The sequence below is a fragment of the Vidua chalybeata genome, chromosome Z, assembly GCF_026979565.1.
Source record: "Vidua chalybeata isolate OUT-0048 chromosome Z, bVidCha1 merged haplotype, whole genome shotgun sequence".
NCBI lineage: Eukaryota > Metazoa > Chordata > Aves > Passeriformes > Viduidae > Vidua > Vidua chalybeata.
The window spans coordinates 764,396-786,549 of NC_071570.1; the positions used below are offsets into that span (position 1 = coordinate 764,396).

Here is a 22,154-nt window from a genome sequence, read left to right on the forward strand (position 1 = left end):
GCTCTGAGCCACCACAGGAGCTCAGGAAGGCTCACCCCGGGGTAATTCAAACAGACCCCGCCTGACATTCCCAAAGGGAGCCCACGCGCTGAGCGCCGCCGAATTCCGGGGAATACCTCACTCTCTCGATGGCTTCTGTTCTGTGCACGTTGGACAGCTGGCCCAGGCAGAAGCGGTCCCCTCCGGAGGGATCCACGTACCCATCCACGGTGACAATGGGGCAGCTGGAGGGGACCTTGAACGTCTCCCCGACCTGCACGTCCATCTCAAAGTAGGCGATGGAGCACCAGTACTCTGGAGCTGAACAACAGACACAATTAGCCGCCGAAGGGCACGAGGGAGCTGTGACACCGCTGCGGACCACCCGTCCTGCAGCTGCGTTTGTCACGCAGAGGAGAGGGCACGCTCACAGCGGCACAAAGGCCCAGAGAAAAATTTACACCTGCTACAGCAACCGTGGCTCGTCTTTATCCCAGCACACACCAGCGCCTGAGGCCGCTGTACCTCAGCCCTTAGAGGTTTTGTGTGTAGTTTATCATTCCAGCCAGATTTGGCAAGCCACCTGCACCCCGAGAAGCCAGCCTAGCACACAGCAGTAACACACGTGTGCCCAGGCGTGGCTGGGCTGCCACAAACCAGCTCTGACTCACGCGTGGCTGCAGATGTCAGGGTGATCCCTTCCGAGCTAAGGCAGGGCTCTCCACCCGCCCTCACCTGGAAGGGATCACCAACTTCCCTGGAGCTGGGAATCCCTTCCGAGCTAAGGCAGGGCTCTCCACCCGCCCTCACCTGGAAGGGATCACCAACTTCCCTGGAGCTGGGAAGCAGGACTTGGGGGAAGAACAAAGATCTCGCACTGGGCAGGGACAGGACAGAACAAGGGGGGCATGAACTGAGGGGAGCAGAACAAAGTGGCACGTTCTGAGAGCGAAGAGCTGCCTTCTGACCTCTTCTATGCATTTGAAAAAGAAAAACTGGCCACAAAGGAAGGATGGATGGCTACTGCAGCAATCTGCCCCGTGAGGAGAGGAGACCCTGACTCCCTGGGCATCCCCCTGAAACCCAAACAGCCCGGCAAGCAGTGGACGCTGGCTGAGCGATTTTGTACATGAACGTCAGTAATTTCTGTGCCACACGAGCAGCTGCCTGTCACGCCTCCTGGCTGCTGTGTGCCACGATTTCTATGTTTGGACACCCCAAAGCTCCAGTCACGGTGGGTTCTGGGGAGCTCAGCACCCCAGATGACTGCAAGGGTCCGTTCCCACGAGAGGGGAACAAGCTGGGCCCTGCTCGCTGGGGAGCACAAACAAGTCACGGGACCCCAGAGCGGTTCGGGTTACGAGGGTCCTTAGGGCTCATCTCATTCCAAACCCCACCACGGGAAGGGCCACCTTCCACTGTCCCAGGCTCCTTGGACACTGCCGGGCTGGGGCAGCCACAGCTGCTCTGGGCAATGAGGACTCAGCAGGATGAAATCAACAGTGTGAGAGAGATACCGAACAGCACCAATCACGATTTGGCTGCATTTAAGTTCACCCAGCAGTTATTAACGTTTCATACTGGACAAAAACAAAGTTTAACTTTTTGGCTTTTCACCCGCGCAGCTCCCCCTCTGCAGGGAACAGCGTCACTGTCACTAAACACCTTGCACCTGCGACAGAGAGAGCTTCTGCAGCAGGAAGGGACCTCACAGTGTCAAGGCAGACTCCAGGGAAGCCTCCATAAAGGTCCAGAGAGGAGCTGCAGCACCAAAACACAGGGAGGACAGCGCCTTCCCCTGCAGGGGCGCGTCTGTCCGTCTGCCCGCTGGGCTGTGGGCCCGGAGGGGCTCGGCACGGCCCCAGACGTGCCCTGGGCTGCTCTCAGGGCTGCACGCCTCGGCTGGGCACCTCAACCAAAACCCAAACAGCTCCCAGCTCGTGTCCCTGTGCCCAAGGAGACACCCCAGCTCAAAACAGGATTTATGGCAACAAGGGCCCTCCTCCCCACAGTGCCAGCGTACAAAGAACGGCGTCACAAGACGGCGTCTCACGTCAGGCCTTACTCACCAGGATGATTGGATATAGGAGGCTGGAATGCGAGTTCATTGTGAACTGGCCCTTGAAAAGAAAACATGCAGTTTGTTTCACACGAGCGAAACCAAGGTTTTCTCCCCTGAATCGCCCTCCTATGAGACCACCCCCTCGCTAGCTTCATCAGTCACAGAACATGCTGTGGGCTTGATCACGAGAAACGGCCGCTCAAGACGGAGAAAAGCCCCAGAGAGCACCTTTTCTAAGGAAAAATGAACCGCACACTATCTTGGAATCAGACTATCCCCTGCCTTCTAGGAACTGGGTCCCGGAGGCAGCAGGGAACAGGGAGGAAAAGACTCAGACACGGTATTACAAGTAACAGCAGCTTTGGCAACAAGATGTCAGGGCAGGCAGGGCCTCGGGAGGCGCCGCAACACGCGGGACAAGTGAGAAACGGCAGCAGCCAAGAAAAGCTCAGTGTGGCATCACCAGCCAGTCACAAATACTAATTCTGGAGAGAAAAACATTTACAGCCTATCCACAGCACCGCTAGTGCTTCTCGCATCCTGCTATTCCTGACAAATGACATGGTGAATGAAGTGGGATCCTCGCAGAATGAAGGAATTAATCTTGGTAACTGTGTCTAAGCCACGGTTTAATTGATAGACACAGGCTGAAAAGACATTCTAAGGTTAATTTACTGTATATTCTCCCCTCCACTAACAGCACCTGCTGCATACGGGTGATCTATACTAGAATATGTGTCCTACCTTCTAATATGATATATATATATATATTACATGCTCTAATATTAGGGAGCATTATAATAAAAACTGCATTAGAAAATGAAGAACTGTTCTAGCTTTTTGCTACAAAATTTAGAAATCTTTAATTTGTGAGGGAGTTTTTTAATCTACTAAAGCCCCATACTGCATTTCCTGTGCTAGACCCCTACAACAGAAGCTTGATCACTTTTTTCCCCCCCATTCCATCTCCTGTCCCTGAAAATAACAGTTTCTTGTCCTATTTCATATGTGAAGAATATTTTCAAGTCTGTGCGCCAACGCACTCATGAACTGACCGTGCAACGTTTCCCTAAGCTCTTTAAAACTGGCAGCTTTTAAAGCTCAGCGTGACTTCAAAACCTCTAAAAAACGAGGAACAGGCAAGAATTTCCAAGTTTCGAAAGAAAAAAAAAACCACCCAAAGGCCGCACCGTGAACCAGCTTTCTTTTGTGCAGGGGAAACGCCTCGGGTGGCCAGAGCGGAGGTGAGGGCTCACAGGCAGAGTGGGGGGCTCACAGGCAGAGTGGGGGGCTCACAGGCAGAGTGAGGGGTCACAGGCAGAGTGAGGGTGTGTGAAGGGGTCACAGGCAGAGTGAGGGGTCACAGGCAGAGTGGGGGGCTCACAGGCAGAGTGGGGGCTCACAGGCAGAGTGGGGGCTCACAGGCAGAGTGGGGGGCTCACAGGCAGAGTGAGGGCTCACAGGCAGAGTGAGGGGTCACAGGCAGAGTGGGGGCTCACAGGCAGAGTGGGGGGCTCACAGGCAGAGTGGGGGGCTCACAGGCAGAGTGGGGGCTCACAGGCAGAGTGAGGGGTCACAGGCAGAGTGAGGGGCTCACAGGCAGAGTGAGGGTGTGTGAGGGGCTCACAGGCAGAGTGAGGGGCTCACAGGCAGAGTGAGGGTGTGTGAGGGGCTCACAGGCAGAGTGAGGGGTCACAGGCAGAGTGAGGGTGTGTGAGGGGCTCACAGGCAGAGTGGGGGGCTCACAGGCAGAGTGAGGGGTCACAGGCAGAGTGAGGGCTCACAGGCAGGGTGGGGGGCTCACCGGCAAAAGCGAGGGTGTGTGAGGGGTTCACAGGCAGAGTGAGGGGCTCACAGGCAGAGTGGGGGGCTCACAGGCAGAGTGGGGGGCTCACAGGCAGAGTGAAGGTGTGTGAGGGGTTCACAGGCAGAGTGAGGGTGTGTGAGGGGCTCACAGGCAGAGTGAGGGTGTGTGAGGGGCTCACAGGCAGAGTGAGGGGTCACAGGCAGAGTGAGGGTGTGTGAGGGGCTCACAGGCAGAGTGAGGGGTCACAGGCAGAGTGAGGGGCTCACAGGCAGAGTGAGGGTGTGTGAGGGGCTCACAGGCAGAGTGAGGGTGTGTGAGGGGCTCACAGGCAGAGTGAGGGGTCACAGGCAGAGTGGGGGGCTCACAGGCAGAGTGAGGGGTCACAGGCAGAGTGAGGGTGTGTGAGGGGCTCACAGGCAGAGTGGGGGGCTCACAGGCAGAGTGAGGGGTCACAGGCAGAGTGAGGGCTCACAGGCAGGGTGGGGGGCTCACCGGCAAAAGCGAGGGTGTGTGAGGGGTTCACAGGCAGAGTGAGGGGCTCACAGGCAGAGTGGGGGGCTCACAGGCAGAGTGGGGGGCTCACAGGCAGAGTGAAGGTGTGTGAGGGGTTCACAGGCAGAGTGAGGGTGTGTGAGGGGCTCACAGGCAGAGTGAGGGTGTGTGAGGGGTTCACAGGCAGAGTGAGGGTGTGTGAGGGGTTCACAGGCAGAGTGAGGGTGTGTGAGGGGTTCACAGACAGAGTGAGGATTTCACAGGCAGAGTGAGGGGTTCACAGGCAGAGTGAGGGTGCTGTGGCAGCAGAGCACAGGCAGAGGTGAGGGTGCTGTGGCAGCAGAGCACAGGCAGAGGTGAGGGTGTGTGAGGGGTTCACAGGCAGAGTGAGGGGTTCACAGGCAGAGTGAGGGGTTCACAGGCAGAGTGAGGGTGTGTGAGGGGTTCACAGACAGAGTGAGGGTGCTGTGGCAGCAGAGCACAGGCAGAGGCGAGGGTGCTGTGGCAGCAGAGCACAGGCAGAGGCGAGGCCGTATGGCAGCTCGCAGCTGACCCAGGAATGCGGAGGACTGGAGGTGTGGTAAGTACATCCCCGAGAGGAGGGCAGGAGCACGCCGAGGGCCGGGCTGCTTACAGTAGTGTCCGGGGTGCATGGGCGGGTGGTGCTGCAGGTGGCCGTTCTGGTGGTGCGGGATGCTGGGCGTGTAGGCGGCCGTCCGGCTCCCCGTCCAGCTGGTGGTACTGTCTGCAAAGACAAACCCACCTCGGCGTCTGAGGGAGCCTCCCGCGTCTCCCTGCTAAGTCCTCTACTGCTCCTGGGCATTCGGAAACCGGGCTGAGGAAGCTGAGAGGCGCAGGTGTGAACGAATACTCACTGTGGTGGTAAGTGGCTGGCTGGGCTGTGAACCCAATCTGCTGAGCGCCTGGCTGGGGCCCTGAAGCAATCTGTAAGAGTCCATCACTATGGCTACCTGTCAATATACTGGGAGGTTGACCTGGTAAAAGAACACACTACCTATTCATGAACGTTCCAAAATGTTGATTAAGAAGAGCTCAGCACTACTGGGTAGGAAAACACACCCCGCTAAGGGCGCTGCAATACACAGTTCCCACAGCCTTGGTTTCAGAACTTTTTTTTTTTTTTCCACCCGCCAGGAAACTTGAGGCAAAACGCTCAGCATCAGGTAATTCTGACTCTGACACCCTTAACGTTCCAGGAGCAGGAGTGTGCAAAGAACTCTGTTTATCACCCACATCTCTGTCCCAGTCAATCTCATTTTTCAGCGTGAAAGGGAAGGGGAGACGTCACAACTTTTCCTGGGTAACGGGGCTGGGGGAGGTTTAGTGTGAATCCAAGGAGGCCAGCAGCAGGTCCAGTGAGCCGCTTGTTTTCACCATGTGTTAACTACTGTTCCTAAGGAGGACACTCACTCGTTTCATGTCCCTCCAAAACGCTCGGGGCAGTGTTTCATTTTGATAAACATTGCTTGGATAAAGCTGCACACAACACTGGACTCAGAAAGCCCCTGCGCTTTTTTTCTCCTCCTCCCAAGTAAGTGTTTCAAGAATTATCTAAGATTAAAACTACAGGTATTTCAGAACAGGCTAACGGTATTTGACTGCAAAAGCCTTCAGTTCAGCCATTAACACTAAACTTACCAACGCTTTCACTATTACACTTGCACTCTCAAACTGGTGTGGCTAGCACAATTTAACACATTGAGAACTTGCAGTGAAACATAAAAATTAGCTTTTTGGTTTTTTTTCCACATCCACTTGCCTCCAACAATTATGGCACTGATGATAAAAGGTTACTGACTATAAACTGTGGTGCAAAGGCAGCACAATTAACTACCCATACCCTTTTTATCTCTGAAAGACACGGTGATGTTACAAACATCAGTACTTTTAGCCAAAATTTCATCAGCTAAAATTAACGAGCATTACCAAAACACCGTGTCACCACAGTTCAAGTCTGGTCATGAAACCAGCCATGCTCACACCTCTTTTGTGTGAAACCTCTCCAAACTCAGGATGCTCTGAGTGCCCCGCTGTCCTGCTGGACTCAAGGGCGGCTCTGGTGCTGGGACACCAAACTCTTCCACTTGCACCAGACACAAGGAAAAGCATCAAAACCTTTGAGGCAGCACTCCAACACACTTACGGAAATATTGACCGGGGCTGTCGTTCTGGCAGCACAGCGAACCATTATAAAAATGATGGTGCTAATACCAGAGCACTCAAGAGCTGCCCAAAGATCTCTCGGTCCTGCCACCTTACAGCATATACATTTGTGGCTCTGCCTGCTGTTGCAACAAAACACTAAAACTCTTTGATTCCTGCGGCAGCGCTCGATAGCCACACCGGCTCTGTCGGGGGTCAGCTGCTGCGACGCTGTGGCGCCGAACCTTCGGCACACGCAGACCGGGGCGGGTGCGGTGCCACCCTCGGTGGAGCGGGAAGCTCAGCAGGCACAGCCCTCCAACCAGCCCCCCGGCGCTGAGGCTCAGGAGGCGGCCCCGGAGCACGGCGGCGCCCGGGGCTCAGCCAGCACAGCCCCGGCGCGGGGCTCCGCGGAGCCGGCACCGCGCCCCGCTCAGCCCGCGGCGGCCCCATGACCTTCCTTACTTGTGGAGGCCACGGGAATGTTGGGGAAGTTGGTGGTGCTGGTGGTGCTGGCCTCGGCGGGGGCCAGCATGGCCGGGGCGCTGAAGGGCTCCGAGGACGCCCGGTTGCTGGGCGGGTGCTGGATGGTCTGCACCGAGTGGCCCTCGGCCGACGACAGCGACGGCTGCCCCTCGTAGTCGTGCACGTACTCGTCCTTCACCAGCGTGCTGGAGGGAGCTGCGGGGACAGCACAGTCACACACAGGGCACAGGGCACAAACAGGTAACACACAGCACAGTCACACACAGGGCACAGGGCACAAACAGGTAACACACACAGCACAGTCACACACAGGGCACAGGGCACAAACAGGTAACACACAGCACAGTCACACACAGGGCACAGGGCACAAACAGGTAACACACAGCACAGTCACACACAGGGCACAGGGCACAAACAGGTAACACACAGCACAGTCACACACAGGGCACAAACAGGTAACACACACAGCACAGTCACACACAGGGCACAGGGCACAAACAGGTAACACACAGCACAGTCACACACAGGGCACAGGGCACAAACAGGTAACACACAGCACAGTCACACACAGGGCACAGGGCACAAACAGGTAACACACACAGCACAGTCACACACAGGGCACAGGGCACAAACAGGTAACACACACAGCACAGTCACACACAGGGCACAGGGCACAAACAGGTAACACACACAGCACAGTCACACACAGGGCACAGGGCACAAACAGGTAACACACAGCACAGTCACACACAGGGCACAAACAGGTAACACACACAGCACAGTCACACACAGGGCACAGGGCACAAACAGGTAACACACACAGCACAGTCACACACAGGGCACAGGGCACAAACAGGTAACACACACAGCACAGTCACACACAGGGCACAGGGCACAAACAGGTAACACAGCACAGTCACACACAGGGCACAAACAGGTAACACACACAGCACAGTCACACACAGGGCACAAACAGGTAACACACAGCACAGTCACACACAGGGCACAGGGCACAAACAGGTAACACACACAGGGCACACACAGAGGTCACACACTGATACACACACACAGGTCACACACACAGGGCACACACACCCACACAGGTCACACACTGACACACACACAGCGGTCACACACACACACACAGGTCACACACTGACACACACACACAGGTCAGACACACACAGGTCACACACACATACATACACACACAGGTCACACACACACACAGGTCACACACACACACAGGTCACACACACACAGGTCACACACACATACATACACACACACAGGTCACACACTGACAGACACACAGCGGTCACACACACACAGGTCACACACTGACACACACACATACATACACACACACAGGTCACACACACTGACATACACACAGGTCACACACACACAGGTCACACACACAGGTCACACACACAGGTCACACACACTGACATACACACACAGGTCACACACACACAGGTCACACACACAGGTCACACACACAGGTCACACACACACACACAGAGGTCACACACACACATACAGGTCACACACACACTGACATACACACAGGTCACACGCACAGGTCACACACACACACACACACAGGTCACACACACACAAGTCACACACACACAAGTCACACACACAGGTAACACACACTGACATACACACACAGGTCACACACACAGGTCACACACACACTGACACACACACTCACACACTGACACACACACAGGTCACACACACAGGTCACACACACTGACATACACACACAGGTCACACACACACAGGTCACACACATAGGTCACACACACAGGTCACACACACACTGACACACACACACACACACACAGGTCACACACACTGACATACACACACAGGTCACACACACACAGGTCACACACACTGACATACACACAGGTCACACACACTGACATACACACACAGGTCACACACACACAGGTCACACACACAGGTCACACACACACAGGTCACACACACTGACATACACACAGGTCACACACACTGACATACACACACAGGTCACACACACACAGGTCACACACACACAGGTCACACACACACACACACACACACACACAGGTCACACACACTGACATACACACACAGGTCACACACACACAGGTCACACACACACACATACACACACACAGGTCACACACACAGGTCACACACACACAGGTCACACACGCAGAGGTCACACACACACACAGGTCACACACACAGGTCACACACACTGACATACACACACAGGTCACACACACACAGGTCACACACACAGGTCACACACACATACACACACACAGGTCACACACACACAGGTCACACACACAGGTCACACACACATACACACACACAGGTCACACACACACAGGTCACACACACACACATACACACACACAGGTCACACACACAGGTCACACACACACAGGTCACACACGCAGAGGTCACACACACACACAGGTCACACACACAGGTCACACACACTGACATACACACACAGGTCACACACGCACAGGTCACACACACACACAGGTCACACACACAGGTCACACACACTGACATACACACACAGGTCACACACACACAGGTCACACACACTGACATACACACAGGTCACACACACTGATATACACACACAGGTCACACACACACAGGTCACACACACAGGTCACACACACACAGGTCACACACACAGGTCACACGCACAGGTCACACACACACAGGTCACGCACACACACAGGTCACACACACAGGTCACACACACTGACATACACACACAGGTCACACACACACAGGTCACACACACAGGTCACACGCACAGGTCACACACACACACTGATGTCACAGCGGGTGACACGCGGCAGTGCCAGCCGTGCCCCGGCAGCGCTCCCTGCACACCGAGCAGCCCCCGGCCCAGCTCCGCGCTCCGCACCAGCAGCAGCCGGGCTGTGCCTACTGCCCCGGGACAGCCCGCTCAGCCCCACGGCAGCAGCCTGCAGCAGCCTTCTGCTGCCCGCTCCCGCTCCGGGCACGGCTCACGCAAGGGAAAAAGGCCTTTCCTTCAAGCAGCTGGCTGTGTGCTAAGGCAGCGGCTCACAAGCCAAATTCTGGAACACAAGCAGGCACGCACACAAAGCTCCCGTGGAAAATAGAGATTTGTGAACGCGGCACATAAACTTCGTGCACCCCTGGGGCAATCTTAAGCAACTCCCATCCGAACTGACTAGAAAATCAAACTCACATTCAAAGACCACAGGAAACCACTCTGTGTTCAGCGGGGTAGTCAGTAATTCAGACTATTCCACACACAGTGCTCGGGAATTACCACTGACACTGCAGCAATTCATTTCTGTACTTGCCAGTAACTCCTACATCACATCACCTCCCATGCTCCTTTTTAAAGCAGACTAAAATATGCCAAAACCTGTTTCCTTCTGCAAGACCAGGAGCAGGACAAGGGAATGCTTATTACGTATTTAGCTGCTGGCGTTAAATAATGAAATTATTTCATTAAACAACGGAAAATTCAGCTTTGATTCTGTACAGGTGGACAGTTTTTCAGGAGGCACAGGTAACAATGCAAATTAGCAGAGATGAGCACATGGGTTACACCTTGTCAAGTTAAGTTTGTGAGGATGTTTGGCGGGGTTTGTTCTAGCTCTTTTTTGCTTGGATACTTTTAATAATGCGCTAAAATCACAAGTTTCTTTCTCCATGAACTTCCTCTGGGAGGAGAATAAAACAAGCCCTGAAATAAAGCAGTTACCAGCAGCAGAATCTCAGATTTCTGAGTAACACTCATGCGAGATTTCATGTCCAATTTCTCTCAAGCTTCAGGGAAAGAAAAACTATCAGCCTCCTTCGTCCAACTGCAGAATTAACTACAGAATTTCCATTCTTTCCTTCCTATCCTGCTTATCAAATCACATTTAGCACTCCCAATCCAATTAATTAGCATATCACACAGGTGCAGGCAGTTTTGAGTGTCTCTTTTTACTAATCAGCAGCACTGAGCCGTGGGGCTTTTGGTTTTCTGCTGGCTTTCACAGGTGGCAAGCAACGACAACAGGACGTAGCTCCGGGCCTGGCCGGAGCCTCTGCCCGAGGGATTTATCGATCCTGGCCCCTGATGTGGTCCCGAGCTGGTTTTTGGGAGCTCCGCGGGCCCTGGCAGTGAGGCAGAGGGACCCGGGAGGGTCTGGCGCGGGTCGTGCCCGCAGAAACCCAGCAGCAAACACAGCGACTCACCTGAGCTCTGCAGCGTCAGTCCCGAGAGATCTTTAAAGAGAAGACAGAGAAAGGGATTGCAGAGAGCAATGTATTCAGATCTCACAACGCTTCAAAGCATTTATCAGCCCTTCAAAGTCGGCGCTGCGGACTCCGCTCATCAGACCCCCTTCCACCGCAGGACCTCCCTGCCCAGCTACTCCTAGGATGCACAACAGCTGCAAGAGCTGCGTGCAAGCCCAACAGAAAGGCTCAAACAAAAGCCACAAACTCTCCCTCCACAACCACGGAATTTGTAGCCACAGATCTGGAACAAAGGCAAAGGAGTAACTGCACTAGGAAAGATAAGAGCACCTGAGGGTAATTTATGATCAGGCCATTAAAGTTAATGTTTCTAACTCAGGCCTGCATTTCCTAAACGTTTCACACCTCACCCCCACCGCTCCGCTGCAATTCAAGGGTGTACTCACCGATGCCAGGCGACACGACACGCTCATAATGGTAAGGGTTTACACAGACACTGTCACACTTCAAGTCAAAAGCATACTGACAATATTTAACATGCTTGAGTTCATTTTTATGAAGATCAGGCCACCTCCAAAGCCGGGCGTAAATCACATGAGGGAATCCCTTGCGGCCAGCCACCTGAAAAGTCAGACACAAAAGCTGATTGGGAACGTAGCGAGGTGCTGCACCGCACACAGCGAGAAGCAGAAAGGGAAGGGGACAAACAACACTACGCCCTCTCTCCATCACCAACATCTATTTAAAAAAAAAAAATGGCCTGCCCAAGTCCTGTGCCCAACAGCAACAAGCTTCTATTAGGGTTTTGCCAGAGTTAAGTCAACGCTGTGATTCTTAAGTAAAAAACACCGGGCACAAAATGGCAGAAGCAGAGCCTGTGCCTGAGGCGCTAGGCGTGGTCGCCTTCCCCACCATGGATGTGAAGGAGCTTTGCCCCAGAAGAAGAGGAACAAGGTGCTAAGCTACACTGTCAGGAATTTACAAGCAGAGGAATGCCAATACATTAATAGAAATAAACAAATAATAAATGAATAAATAAATAAAATGCCTCTAGGGTAGACAGAGAGCTCTCCAGCCACCGTGCCATCTGCCCTGGGAGCAGGAGGTCACAGCCCCGGCCGGACAGGGACCGAGTCCTGACGAAGTACGGCTAAAGCACGCTCTCAGCACAGCCCCAGGGCGGGTGCCTCAGCCAGGGGCCGCGGCGCTGCGGCCGCTGAGCAGCGCTGAGCTGGCCCGTGAGCAGCACGGAACCGTCCCGGCACCCACGGCACCAGCGCCGGGTTCGTGGGGCCCTGCCCTGCCCTGTGCACAGAACGGCTGAGCGACGCCTCCTGCTCCTTCCGCAGGACAAGGCTCCTACTGCGGCACGGCCCCAAACGCGCCGGGGGCAGAGCCGGGGCAGAGCCGCTGTCCCCCGTCCCTCGGGGCAGAGCTGCTGTCCCCCATCCCTCAGGGCAGAGCCCCTGTCCCCAGTCCCTCGGGGCAGAGCTGCTGTCCCCTGTCCCTCGGGGCAGAGCTGCTGTCCCCTGTCCCTCGGGGCAGAGCTGCTGTCCCCCATCCCTCGGGGCAGAGCTGCTGTCCCCCGTCCCTCGGGGCAGAGCTGCTGTCCCCCCTCCCTCAGGGCAGAGCCGCTGTCCCCCATCCCTCAGGGCAGAGCCGCTGTCCCCCATCCCTCGGGGCAGAGCTGAGCTGTCCCCCATCCCTCAGGGCAGAGCCGCTGTCCCCCATCCCTCGGGGCAGAGCTGCTGTCCCCCATCCCTCAGGGCAGAGCCGCTGTCCCCCGTCCCTCGGGGCAGAGCCGCTGTCCCCTGTCCCTCGGGGCAGAGCCGCTGTCCCCTGTCCCTCGGGGCAGAGCTGCTGTCCCCTGTCCCTCAGGGCAGAGCTGCTGTCCCCCATCCCTTGGGGCAGAGCTGCTGTCCCCCATCCCTCGGGGCAGAGCCGCTGTCCCCTGTCCCTCAGGGCAGAGCCGCTGTCCCCTGTCCCTCGGGGCAGAGCCGCTGTCCCCTGTCCCTCGGGGCAGAGCTGCTGTCCCCTGTCCCTCAGGGCAGAGCTGCTGTCCCCCATCCCTTGGGGCAGAGCTGCTGTCCCCCATCCCTCGGGGCAGAGCTGCTGTCCCCCGTCCCTCGGGGCAGAGCCGCTGTCCCCTGTCCCTCGGGGCAGAGCCGCTGTCCCCCGTCCCTCGGGGCAGAGCTGCTGTCCCCCATCCCTTGGGGCAGAGCCCCTGTCCCCCATCCCTCGGGGCAGAGCTGCTGTCCCCCATCCCTCGGGGCAGAGCCCCTGTCCCCCATCCCTCGGAGCAGAGCTGCTGTCCCCTATCCCTCAGGGCAGAGCCGCTGTCCCCCGTCCCTCGGGGCAGAGCCGCTCCCTGCCGCGCAGCTCTCCCGCAGGAACACGTCTGGTTTGCACTGGTACTAACCTGCAGCCTCCCATCCAGCGTTCTCTGGATTGTAACACACTTGCTAGGGTGAGCTCCGTTTGTGGTTATAGCTGTAATCAAAGAATCCAATTCATCCTTTTTCTCCTTTAGCTTTTTAACTAAACTCTCGATTGCGCGTTTTGCGAAAGTTTCGCTCTCTCCACCTTGTCGATGGCACATCAAGCTGTGAACAATGCTCAGACAAGCATCATTACTTGTTGGTGTGTTAGTAATAGACATATTGTCCATTTGTCACAGCTTTTTCTTTCAGATCAAATGTCAGTTTTGGGGGCTGTTATGATTTTCAAGCTGATGAACAAGAGATGATCCGAGTTAAGTGTTAGATGTACTGTCCCTTGGTAAAACCTAGGAGGAAAAAATATCTACATTAGAATTGTTTTTAACAAATTGCAGATCATGTTTCTAAGGAAGTCTGTGGCTTTTTTTCCTTCTTTTATTTTCAAGCTAAGTGCAGGATATTAAAAGCACATGAAAAAACTGCATTGCTTGTCCCATGATAGCTAAAACATGCCGAAGGGGCGGCCTGCACAGTTTTAGATGAAAGATTTATTCTTCCCTTAGTAACATCACTTAAATAAAGGTTACCGTTTATATGCATAGCAAGTGCATACAGAAAGGCAGGGACCCTTAAACGAGTCAGGAGAACAGTGACAATGATTTCCCAGGTTTTACCCCGGCAGGATGAGAGCGAGTGAAAACGCGGAGCGGGAGCCCCGGGGCGCTGATCTGAACAAACCCTGAGCAGTGAGGAAGCATCAAGGCACACCAAATCCCCCGCGAGCTTTACTCAGCAGCCCTGCCCGTAGCTATCAGGATATGGAAACCCCAGCATTTGTCTCTTCTGGAGCAAGGCAGACCACCCAGAGCCACTCAGACAAACCCCTTCCCACTTGTCTTCCTCAGAGAAGGAGCCCGATGCTGACAAAGAGGTGCTCTGGCTCTTCAGGCAGCTCTGGCTTCATGGAATCACCAGCCAAGACATTTCCACAGGCTCTGACTTCCCTAAAACACTGGCAGCAAACACACAGAAGTGATTTCACTGCGCTTTCTCAGTAAGCTTATAACACCAGCCCTTCTGAAAACTACCGTGCCATTCCCCACCGTGTAAATAAAATATATCTGATTTCAAAACTTCAGGGAAAAACAAGCCTGTCACTTTATCTGAGGAGGAACACATCCAGTCGGAGACCTGTTACTGCACTGGAATTTTCCATGTTATTAGAGGCACTGAAGTAGCAGCTATTTATTGGAAACAAATGTGTTGCACAAAAATAAGAGTGGGACGTTAATTTAGAAAGTTATGGCATCACACAGTGCGAACACATGGCTTCCCTCCTTGTAAAATGAATGCTGTTAGACAAACCCAGCACAATTTTAAACGGAAGCAAACTCTTCCTTATCTGGTATTTTCTACAGTTTTAACTGGAATACATCACGCTTTAGTACACTTGAAAAAATACACGGTGAAAATCCTTCCCCCTCCCTCCCGTATTCAAGCCTTTTCTTCTTTTGTAAGGATGCTTCTGCACTTAATTTTTCCCAAAGGAAAACAATTATCTCTAAATTTGAGTAGGATCACGGATTTTACCTAGCTATTAAAATTTCTCCCTCTGTGCTGGTGGTTTTTTTTTTTTGTTTTGGTTTGTTTTTTTTTTTTGTGCTTCAATTCAATAAGCCCCTTTTCTAAAGTCAAGCTTAAACTGCCAGTCATTCTCTACGGCAACTCACACTAATCTGTAAAAGCCTGTCAGCTAAAACAGAAGAGAACATCATTTTCCTTAAATACAGAACACCACCCCAGATAGACATGCATAAGTAATCACAAATAAGTGCCCTGATAAAGCTATTAGCTAAAGGAGCTTTAAATAAAGAGGCGATTAAAATTAGACACGCAGCTTTATCTCCTACAACCCCCAAAGCATGAATGAGGATCCTGCTTGCCGGCTTTCAGGAAGGTTCAGACCCAGCAAGCAGGACCTCATTTAAGCGGAATGATCTCCAGAAATGTCGAGGCACCCCTCAGCTGCCCCTGCGCCCAACTTGTGACTGCTCAGCACTTCTGGAAGCCGGGCCAGCGGCTCAGGATTTTGGGTGCTGCTGCTGCTGTGTGACCGGGGGGGCAGCTCAGGAGCGCCCGGGCAGGAGCTGTGTCAGTGCCGGTGCCACAGCAGAGAGGGGCGACGGCAGCGGGCACCAGCGCCAGCAAGCGCTGCGACGCCTTTCTCCAGGAGCACCAGGGTGCTTTGGGGGCAGGCCAGGTTTCACACGCCGCAAATTCAGTTTCTCACATATTCTTGGGGAAATGTATCTAAGGAAAACCAAGAATTGCTTGCCTAAAGCTGCCAGGGGTGCTCTGGGAGTGTGATTCATGAGGAACAGCCATCCCAGACAGATTTCCAGCATCCTGATAGCAGGCAGTAACGTGACACTAACGAGCCGGCTAATTAGAATAGCGTGCAAATTGACATCTCGCTAGAACATTTCACACCACCAGAAAGGACCAGAAAGGCTCCTGCCTCAGCTGCTGCCTCGGAAATCAGACAAACACAAAGATGTCAGGAATACATTAGATGGCTTTTAACCACCAAAACATTACTGCAGAGTTCTGCTGTTTAATAATGCAAGGGCAGAAGTTTTATGATAAAGGAGGAGCCCATCTTTAGCTCGGTCACACGCTGGAGAGGCGCCTCGGCACCTCCTTACCACGCTGTGTGCAGAGAGCGAGGAGGCAGCACACAGAACGGGGCCGAGCTAATGCAAAGCGCTAACTAGTGTTTAACAAAGCTACAGACAGGCACCCGATTTCACTCACGGTCAACGGTTTTAAAGGTCTTTTCCAGCCTTAACAAGTCTGTGATTCTGTGCTACGTAAAGTAACGCGTTTCATTAACCGCGAGCAAACTACAGAACAAGCAAACAACAGCTACAGTTCCAGGTAACCCGAGTTTCAGAACAAGAACCTCCGAAGGGGAGGTAAATCCCAAAGACAAAACAAAGTTTAGACTGCCGGGTGATTTAAATCGCCTCTGACGATCGGCAGCAAACTTCTCTCTGGAGAACAACGACCAGCTGCTAACTGGCACTGCTCCCTGCCTGCAGACAAGACGCAGGCTTGAACAAACACCACTGCTGCTGCATTACACCCGCTGCCTCCCCACGGCCGCCTCGCCGCAGCGCTGAAATGCAGCCCCCGCAGCAAAGTGCAAGGCACGAAGCAGCAGTGCAACAGCGCAAGCACTGCGCTGGTGGCACGCCCCAGACCGTGACGCCTGCCAGAAACAGTTACCTGAACAACACAGCGGGCTGCTCTCCCAGCACGCCGCCCTGCAGAACTGCAATCGAACGCAGCTGACTGACCTGTGAGGGAGAAGGAGCCCTACCGAGCTGTCAGGACACTGCCCGCACCCTACTTATACTTGTTTTAGGGCAGGAATGCAAAACAAGCCCCGCTGACCCAGACCGCGCCGCTGTTTCTGGATCAGCTGGGACACACTCTCTCCAAACAGCGATTATCTTACTGCTGTGACCAGATAACAGAGACAAGGTTTCACACTCGGCATCCCTTGCACAACCCCCGGGAGGGCATTCCCTTCTGGGGAAGCGAGGTGTTCCTGATCAGCCAGAGAACACAGGCGACGCACAAAAAAGCAGATGAAGGCACAAACAACACTTTTATGGAACAGAAATCCAACATTCCACCTCAGCCGCACCAGCAAGACAGCGTTACAGGCCAGCACAGCCCAGGAACAATAGTTTCACGTGCCAAAAAAACACGGTGAGGAAAACACGGCTTCCAAACGCTCCCAGCAACTCTTCAGGCAGCAAATTAAGTATTTAAGAGATAGGATCACTTGGACGGCCTCGCTTGAGGCCCACGAGTTGCTGAGGTACGTTTCAGTTCGACGTTCTACAAAACAACAGGCAGACACACACACACGGAGCCTGAAGAAGGGGGTTTAGAAACAGAAAAAAAGTCTTTCTGATTTTCATGGTTAGGAAAAAACCTCACGTGGATTTCACTTCCTTGCCTTTGTGGAGTTGTTACTACAGCTGTGCAGAAGCTCCTCTGAAGCATAAAAGGCAGGGGCTGCTAGAAGTCCCCAAAACCTTACTAAAGCTAGTAATTCAGCCAGGCAAATTTTTAAACTTAGCTGAAAAATCCCTTCATCCAAACAACTCCCATTTTCAACACTGTGATCTGGTTGAGATCTGCTCTGAAGCTACAAACCCAGGTCCTTAAAAAACACTCACATCCTTTCCTACACGTTAGAAGCAGCCTTAGAGGAATACTTCCACCACCGAGGAGTGGTTTCTCTTCCCCCTCGCCCCGCACAGAAGCCACACTTTGCAATCTGGGGAGAGCCACCAACGCCAAGGCAGCAAGCAGCAGCCCCGGCAGGCGGCTGGGACGGAGCGGGAGTCAGGGGAGGAACACGATGCAGGCAATCAGCAGCCCCACAGCCCCACTGCGTGTACACTGGGCTCCAGGCCAGTCCCAGCTGCACGGGCATCGGGCTCACCAGGAAACTCAGCCTAAAAATGCGGCAGCAAAACCCACTGGGTACCCGCCTTAAGGTAGGGGCAGGAGGCCAACGCCCCCTCCACGCCGCTTTCCTAGCACGTGCGCTTCATTCCTGCACTTCCCACTGCAAACCAGGGGTTTCCCAAACGTCAGAACACTCGGGAGCCTTCACTGTTCAGAGGGAAAACTACGTGAGAAGTAGCGTGACCTGGTGGGACCACAGGTTAACACTTTGCTCGCAAGAGCCGAGATGCTGAATGCTGTGCTTAAGGGAAAAAAAAAAAAAAAAAAGTTAAAATACATAGCACAGCCTTGTATCAGCTGGAAAAATAGCTCCTGCAGGCACCAGGTTTGATGGAGAGAGGGAAGCAGTGCTGGGATCAGCTCAGAAGAGAGGTGTCAGATGCACGCAGGGCGCTGCAGGTGCAGAGGTGCTGGTGGGGAGGGCTGATGAACGCTCAGACAGGGCAACGCACAGCACGCACAGAGGGCACAACGCACGAGGGATTTGTGACCGCGCACGGGGAGCCCTGTCACGGCTGAGAAAGAAACGACACAGACTGTCCGGAGGACACAGTGAGCGGCTTCACCCCTGATCCTCTTTTATACCTTGCTCCGATACAGACAGACCCGGCTGGTCAATTAATCAGTACATTTCACCTGACCGGCTAATTAACGGGACGCCTTCCTTATAAACAATCCTTGAGAAAAACAAGAAAACACAGAGTAGGAAAACAACACCTGCAGGTTGTTTATGATAATAACCTATCATTTATTTTCAACTCCCTAAAGTCTCTCAGACCGATTCTGGGAAAACTTAGCTAGTTTTCTCGCTCTCTGACCAGGCTGTCACATCCACAGAGCCCGAGTGCACCCTTGTGATGGAAATCCAACCGGTGTGCGGAGTTGAAAATCAAAGAAAAAAGGGTTTTTACGTGCTGCCGCGGCACGCCGGGGGCTCAGGCAGCGCTTGAGCAGCGGGCCCGAGAGAGAGCTGCCACTTCTTGCACGAACTGCTCAGAAGGCAGCCGGCGTCCCCGCAGAGCGCCCGAGATGACCATCATCATCAGCACAGCATCCCTCGCTGCGCGTCCTGGCACGCCCTGGCCACGGTCCCCGGCAAAACAAAGCCACGCGCGCTGTAACAAAGTGACAAGGACAGGCCGCAGCCGCACCAGCCTGCGGGATGCAGTTCGGGGCAGTCAGGTTCCAGGGCGAGCGGGGAGACGAATTAATGCAGAACACACCTGAAAGAACAGAACTGCGTCTCCAAGCTACACGAAAGCAATTTTTGGGGAAATATATCTAAGGAAAACCAAGAATTGCTTGCCTAAAGCTGCCAGGGGTGCTCTGGGAGTGTGATTCATGAGGAACAGCCATCCCAGACAGATTTCCAGCATCCTGATAGCAGGCAGTAACGTGACACTAACGAACTGGCTAATTAGAATAGCGTGCAAATTGACATCTCGCTAGAACATTTCACACCACCAGAAAGGACCAGAAAGGCTCCTGCCTCAGCTGCTGCCTCGGAAATCAGACAAACACAAAGATGTCAGGAATACATTCGACGGCTTTTAACCACCAAAACATTACTGCAGAGTTCTGCTGTTTAATAATGCAAGGGCAGAAGTTTTATGATAAACACGATAGAGGAAAATCCATAAACCAATAAAACAAAAAGCAGCTCGTGATTTGATGAAGATGGGAGTACGTGAGTCAAGTGCAGACACTTTCCAGCACATTAGACTATTATCTACTTGCCCCACGGGTGAACAGCAGCAAAATGTTTGTAGACGTGAGAACAATTAGCATTAAAGAGCAGGGAAGGAGCAACGAGAAGGCACCACGCTCCCCCTGCTCCCTGCGGCAGAGCTAACAGTCCCCAGAACACTATTTTTGTGCGAGCATCTGAATCATCAGTATCAATTCTCCTCATCTCTCTGGCAGCAGCCACCGAAATTTAAGACACATGGCAGCATAAAGGGAGCTGGAGAAGAGCTTGAAGGAAACTCTGAGCGGCACCAGTTTTGTTCTTGACAGAAATTCGCGTTTGGGAAGCCGGAGCAGGCATTTCTCCGCGGGAGAGGCCGGTGTGGAGTGCGTGCCCAGCAGCAGCTGCGGGCACGTTCGCTCCTCCCGGCTCGCACCGGCGCATCCAGCCCTGTCCAGAAGCGCTTCCCGAGCGCCCCGGACCGAGGGTGGGGAATCGACACCACGGTAACCCCGCTCCAACCTCGCCTTCCCTCTGAGCGCAGGGGGCAGCACACGAGGGGAAAGCTAACCCCGCTCTAATAGCGCGACTGCACCGCGTGTTTTACACCCCGGGAAAGTTCCGCTTTACGCATTTCTCTGCCCTGATTCTCACTTTCTGAGAAAGCACACTGCCGGAAAACAATTCCTCCTTTCAGTACAGGCCTCTTGTGTGGTCAGAGCTGGAAGATCTGCCCACCGCAGCACACGGCCTCCTCTGCCACTCCAGCCACACACCCCAGCCCCGGGGGTAACCCCAGGGCTCTACCCCGCACCAGGGGAGCGGGAGATGAAATCCTAGGAGAGGTGGTGGAATTCCTCTCGTGGAATGACAGAGCAAACCCAGGCCCGGAGGATCCCCTTGGGGAGGCTCCCGTGACACAGAGGTTTGCCAGAACCTCACGCAGAAGGGACAGTGGAGCCCTGCCTGCCCAGGAGTGGTGTGATTTCCACAGCCCAGCAAGAGGTGTGCTAGATAACATCTGCTCTCTACAGTAATCTGGTGCTCTCTGCGTTTGCTAGAGCTTAACAAAAAAACTCACCTCTGGGCACGGCAGGCATGAAAAATTCCAGCCCCGACCAAAAGTACAGTTTTTCAGGAGGTTAACAGCAGAGAGAAACAGAGCCCTAAAATCCCTGCAGGACCCTAAGAGCAGGTCCTCACCAGGATCTGCTCTCAGCACCTTTGTTCTCACCAAGTCAGTCGGTTCCTCTCAGAGCTCACATCCCCATTGTGCCAGCCCAGCCTGAATGCATTATGTAAAGAGCTATCTACTTAAAAAAAGAATTCTAATCAGCGTGAGGCACTCGGTGCTTCTCCCTGGGCCTCAGCTCTTTCAAATAAAGTTCCCGAATCAATATTAAACAAGCGTGCTTATGCGACAAGCAAATCCAGAGAGGTTCATGAATGCAGAGTGGGAAGAAACTCCATGCAGTCACAGGGAAAGGCAAGGGCCGGGAGGACAAGCTGCCATTCCAGCAGCCCTGAGATGGGAAAGGAGTCCTGAGCTGGGACAGGAGCTCTGAGCTGAGACAGGAGCTCTGAGCTGGGACAGGAGCTCTGAGATGGAACAGGAGCTCTGAGATGGGACAGGAGCTCTGAGCTGGGACAGGAGCTCTGAGATGGAACAGGAGCTCTGAGATGGGACAGGAGCTCTGAGCTGGGACAGGAGCTCTGAGATGGAACAGGAGCTCTGAGATGGGACAGGAGCTCTGAGCTGGGACAGGAGCTCTGAGCTGGGACAGGAGCTCTGAGATGGAACAGGAGCTCTGAGCTGGGACAGGAGCTCTGAGATGGAACAGGAGCTCTGAGCTGGGACAGGAGCTCTGAGCTGGGACAGGAGCTCTGAGATGGAACAGGAGCTCTGAGCTGGAACAGGAGCTCTGAGCTGGAACAGGAGCTCTGAGATGGAACAGGAGCTCTGAGCTGGAACAGGAGCTCTGAGCTGGAACAGGAGCTCTGAGATGGAACAGGAGCTCTGAGCTGGAACAGGAGCTCTGAGAGGGAACAGGAGCTCTGAGATGGAACAGGAGCCCAGAGATGGGACAGGAGCTCTGAGAGGGAACAGGAGCTCTGAGATGGGACAGGAGCTCTGAGATGGAACAGGAGCTCTGAGCTGGGACAGGAGCTCTGAGATGGAACAGGAGCTCTGAGCTGGGACAGGAGCTCTGAGAT

At 54.0% G+C, this 22,154-nt stretch overlaps 1 protein-coding gene across 3 annotated transcripts in view; it reads right to left on the reverse strand.

Moving 5' to 3' along the window:
• Nucleotides 1-22,154, reverse strand: part of SMAD4 (SMAD family member 4) — a 30,467-nt gene that overhangs the window by 5,888 nt on the left and 2,425 nt on the right. Inside the window, exons 2-9 of one of the 3 annotated variants that reach the window (XM_053968889.1) lie at nt 13,687-14,052; nt 11,714-11,888; nt 11,265-11,294; nt 6,969-7,184; nt 5,216-5,311; nt 4,975-5,085; nt 2,049-2,099; nt 117-300 (exon numbers count right to left, since the gene is read on the reverse strand). In XM_053968889.1, the coding sequence (XP_053824864.1) occupies nt 117-300; nt 2,049-2,099; nt 4,975-5,085; nt 5,216-5,311; nt 6,969-7,184; nt 11,265-11,294; nt 11,714-11,888; nt 13,687-13,935 (1,112 nt within the window). In that variant the 5' untranslated portion in view covers nt 13,936-14,052. Of the gene's footprint in view, nt 1-116; nt 301-2,048; nt 2,100-4,974; nt 5,086-5,215; nt 5,336-6,968; nt 7,185-11,264; nt 11,295-11,713; nt 11,889-13,686; nt 14,053-22,154 lie in introns of all 3 variants that reach the window. The other 2 variants (XM_053968888.1, XM_053968890.1) reach the window with 2 other exon arrangements.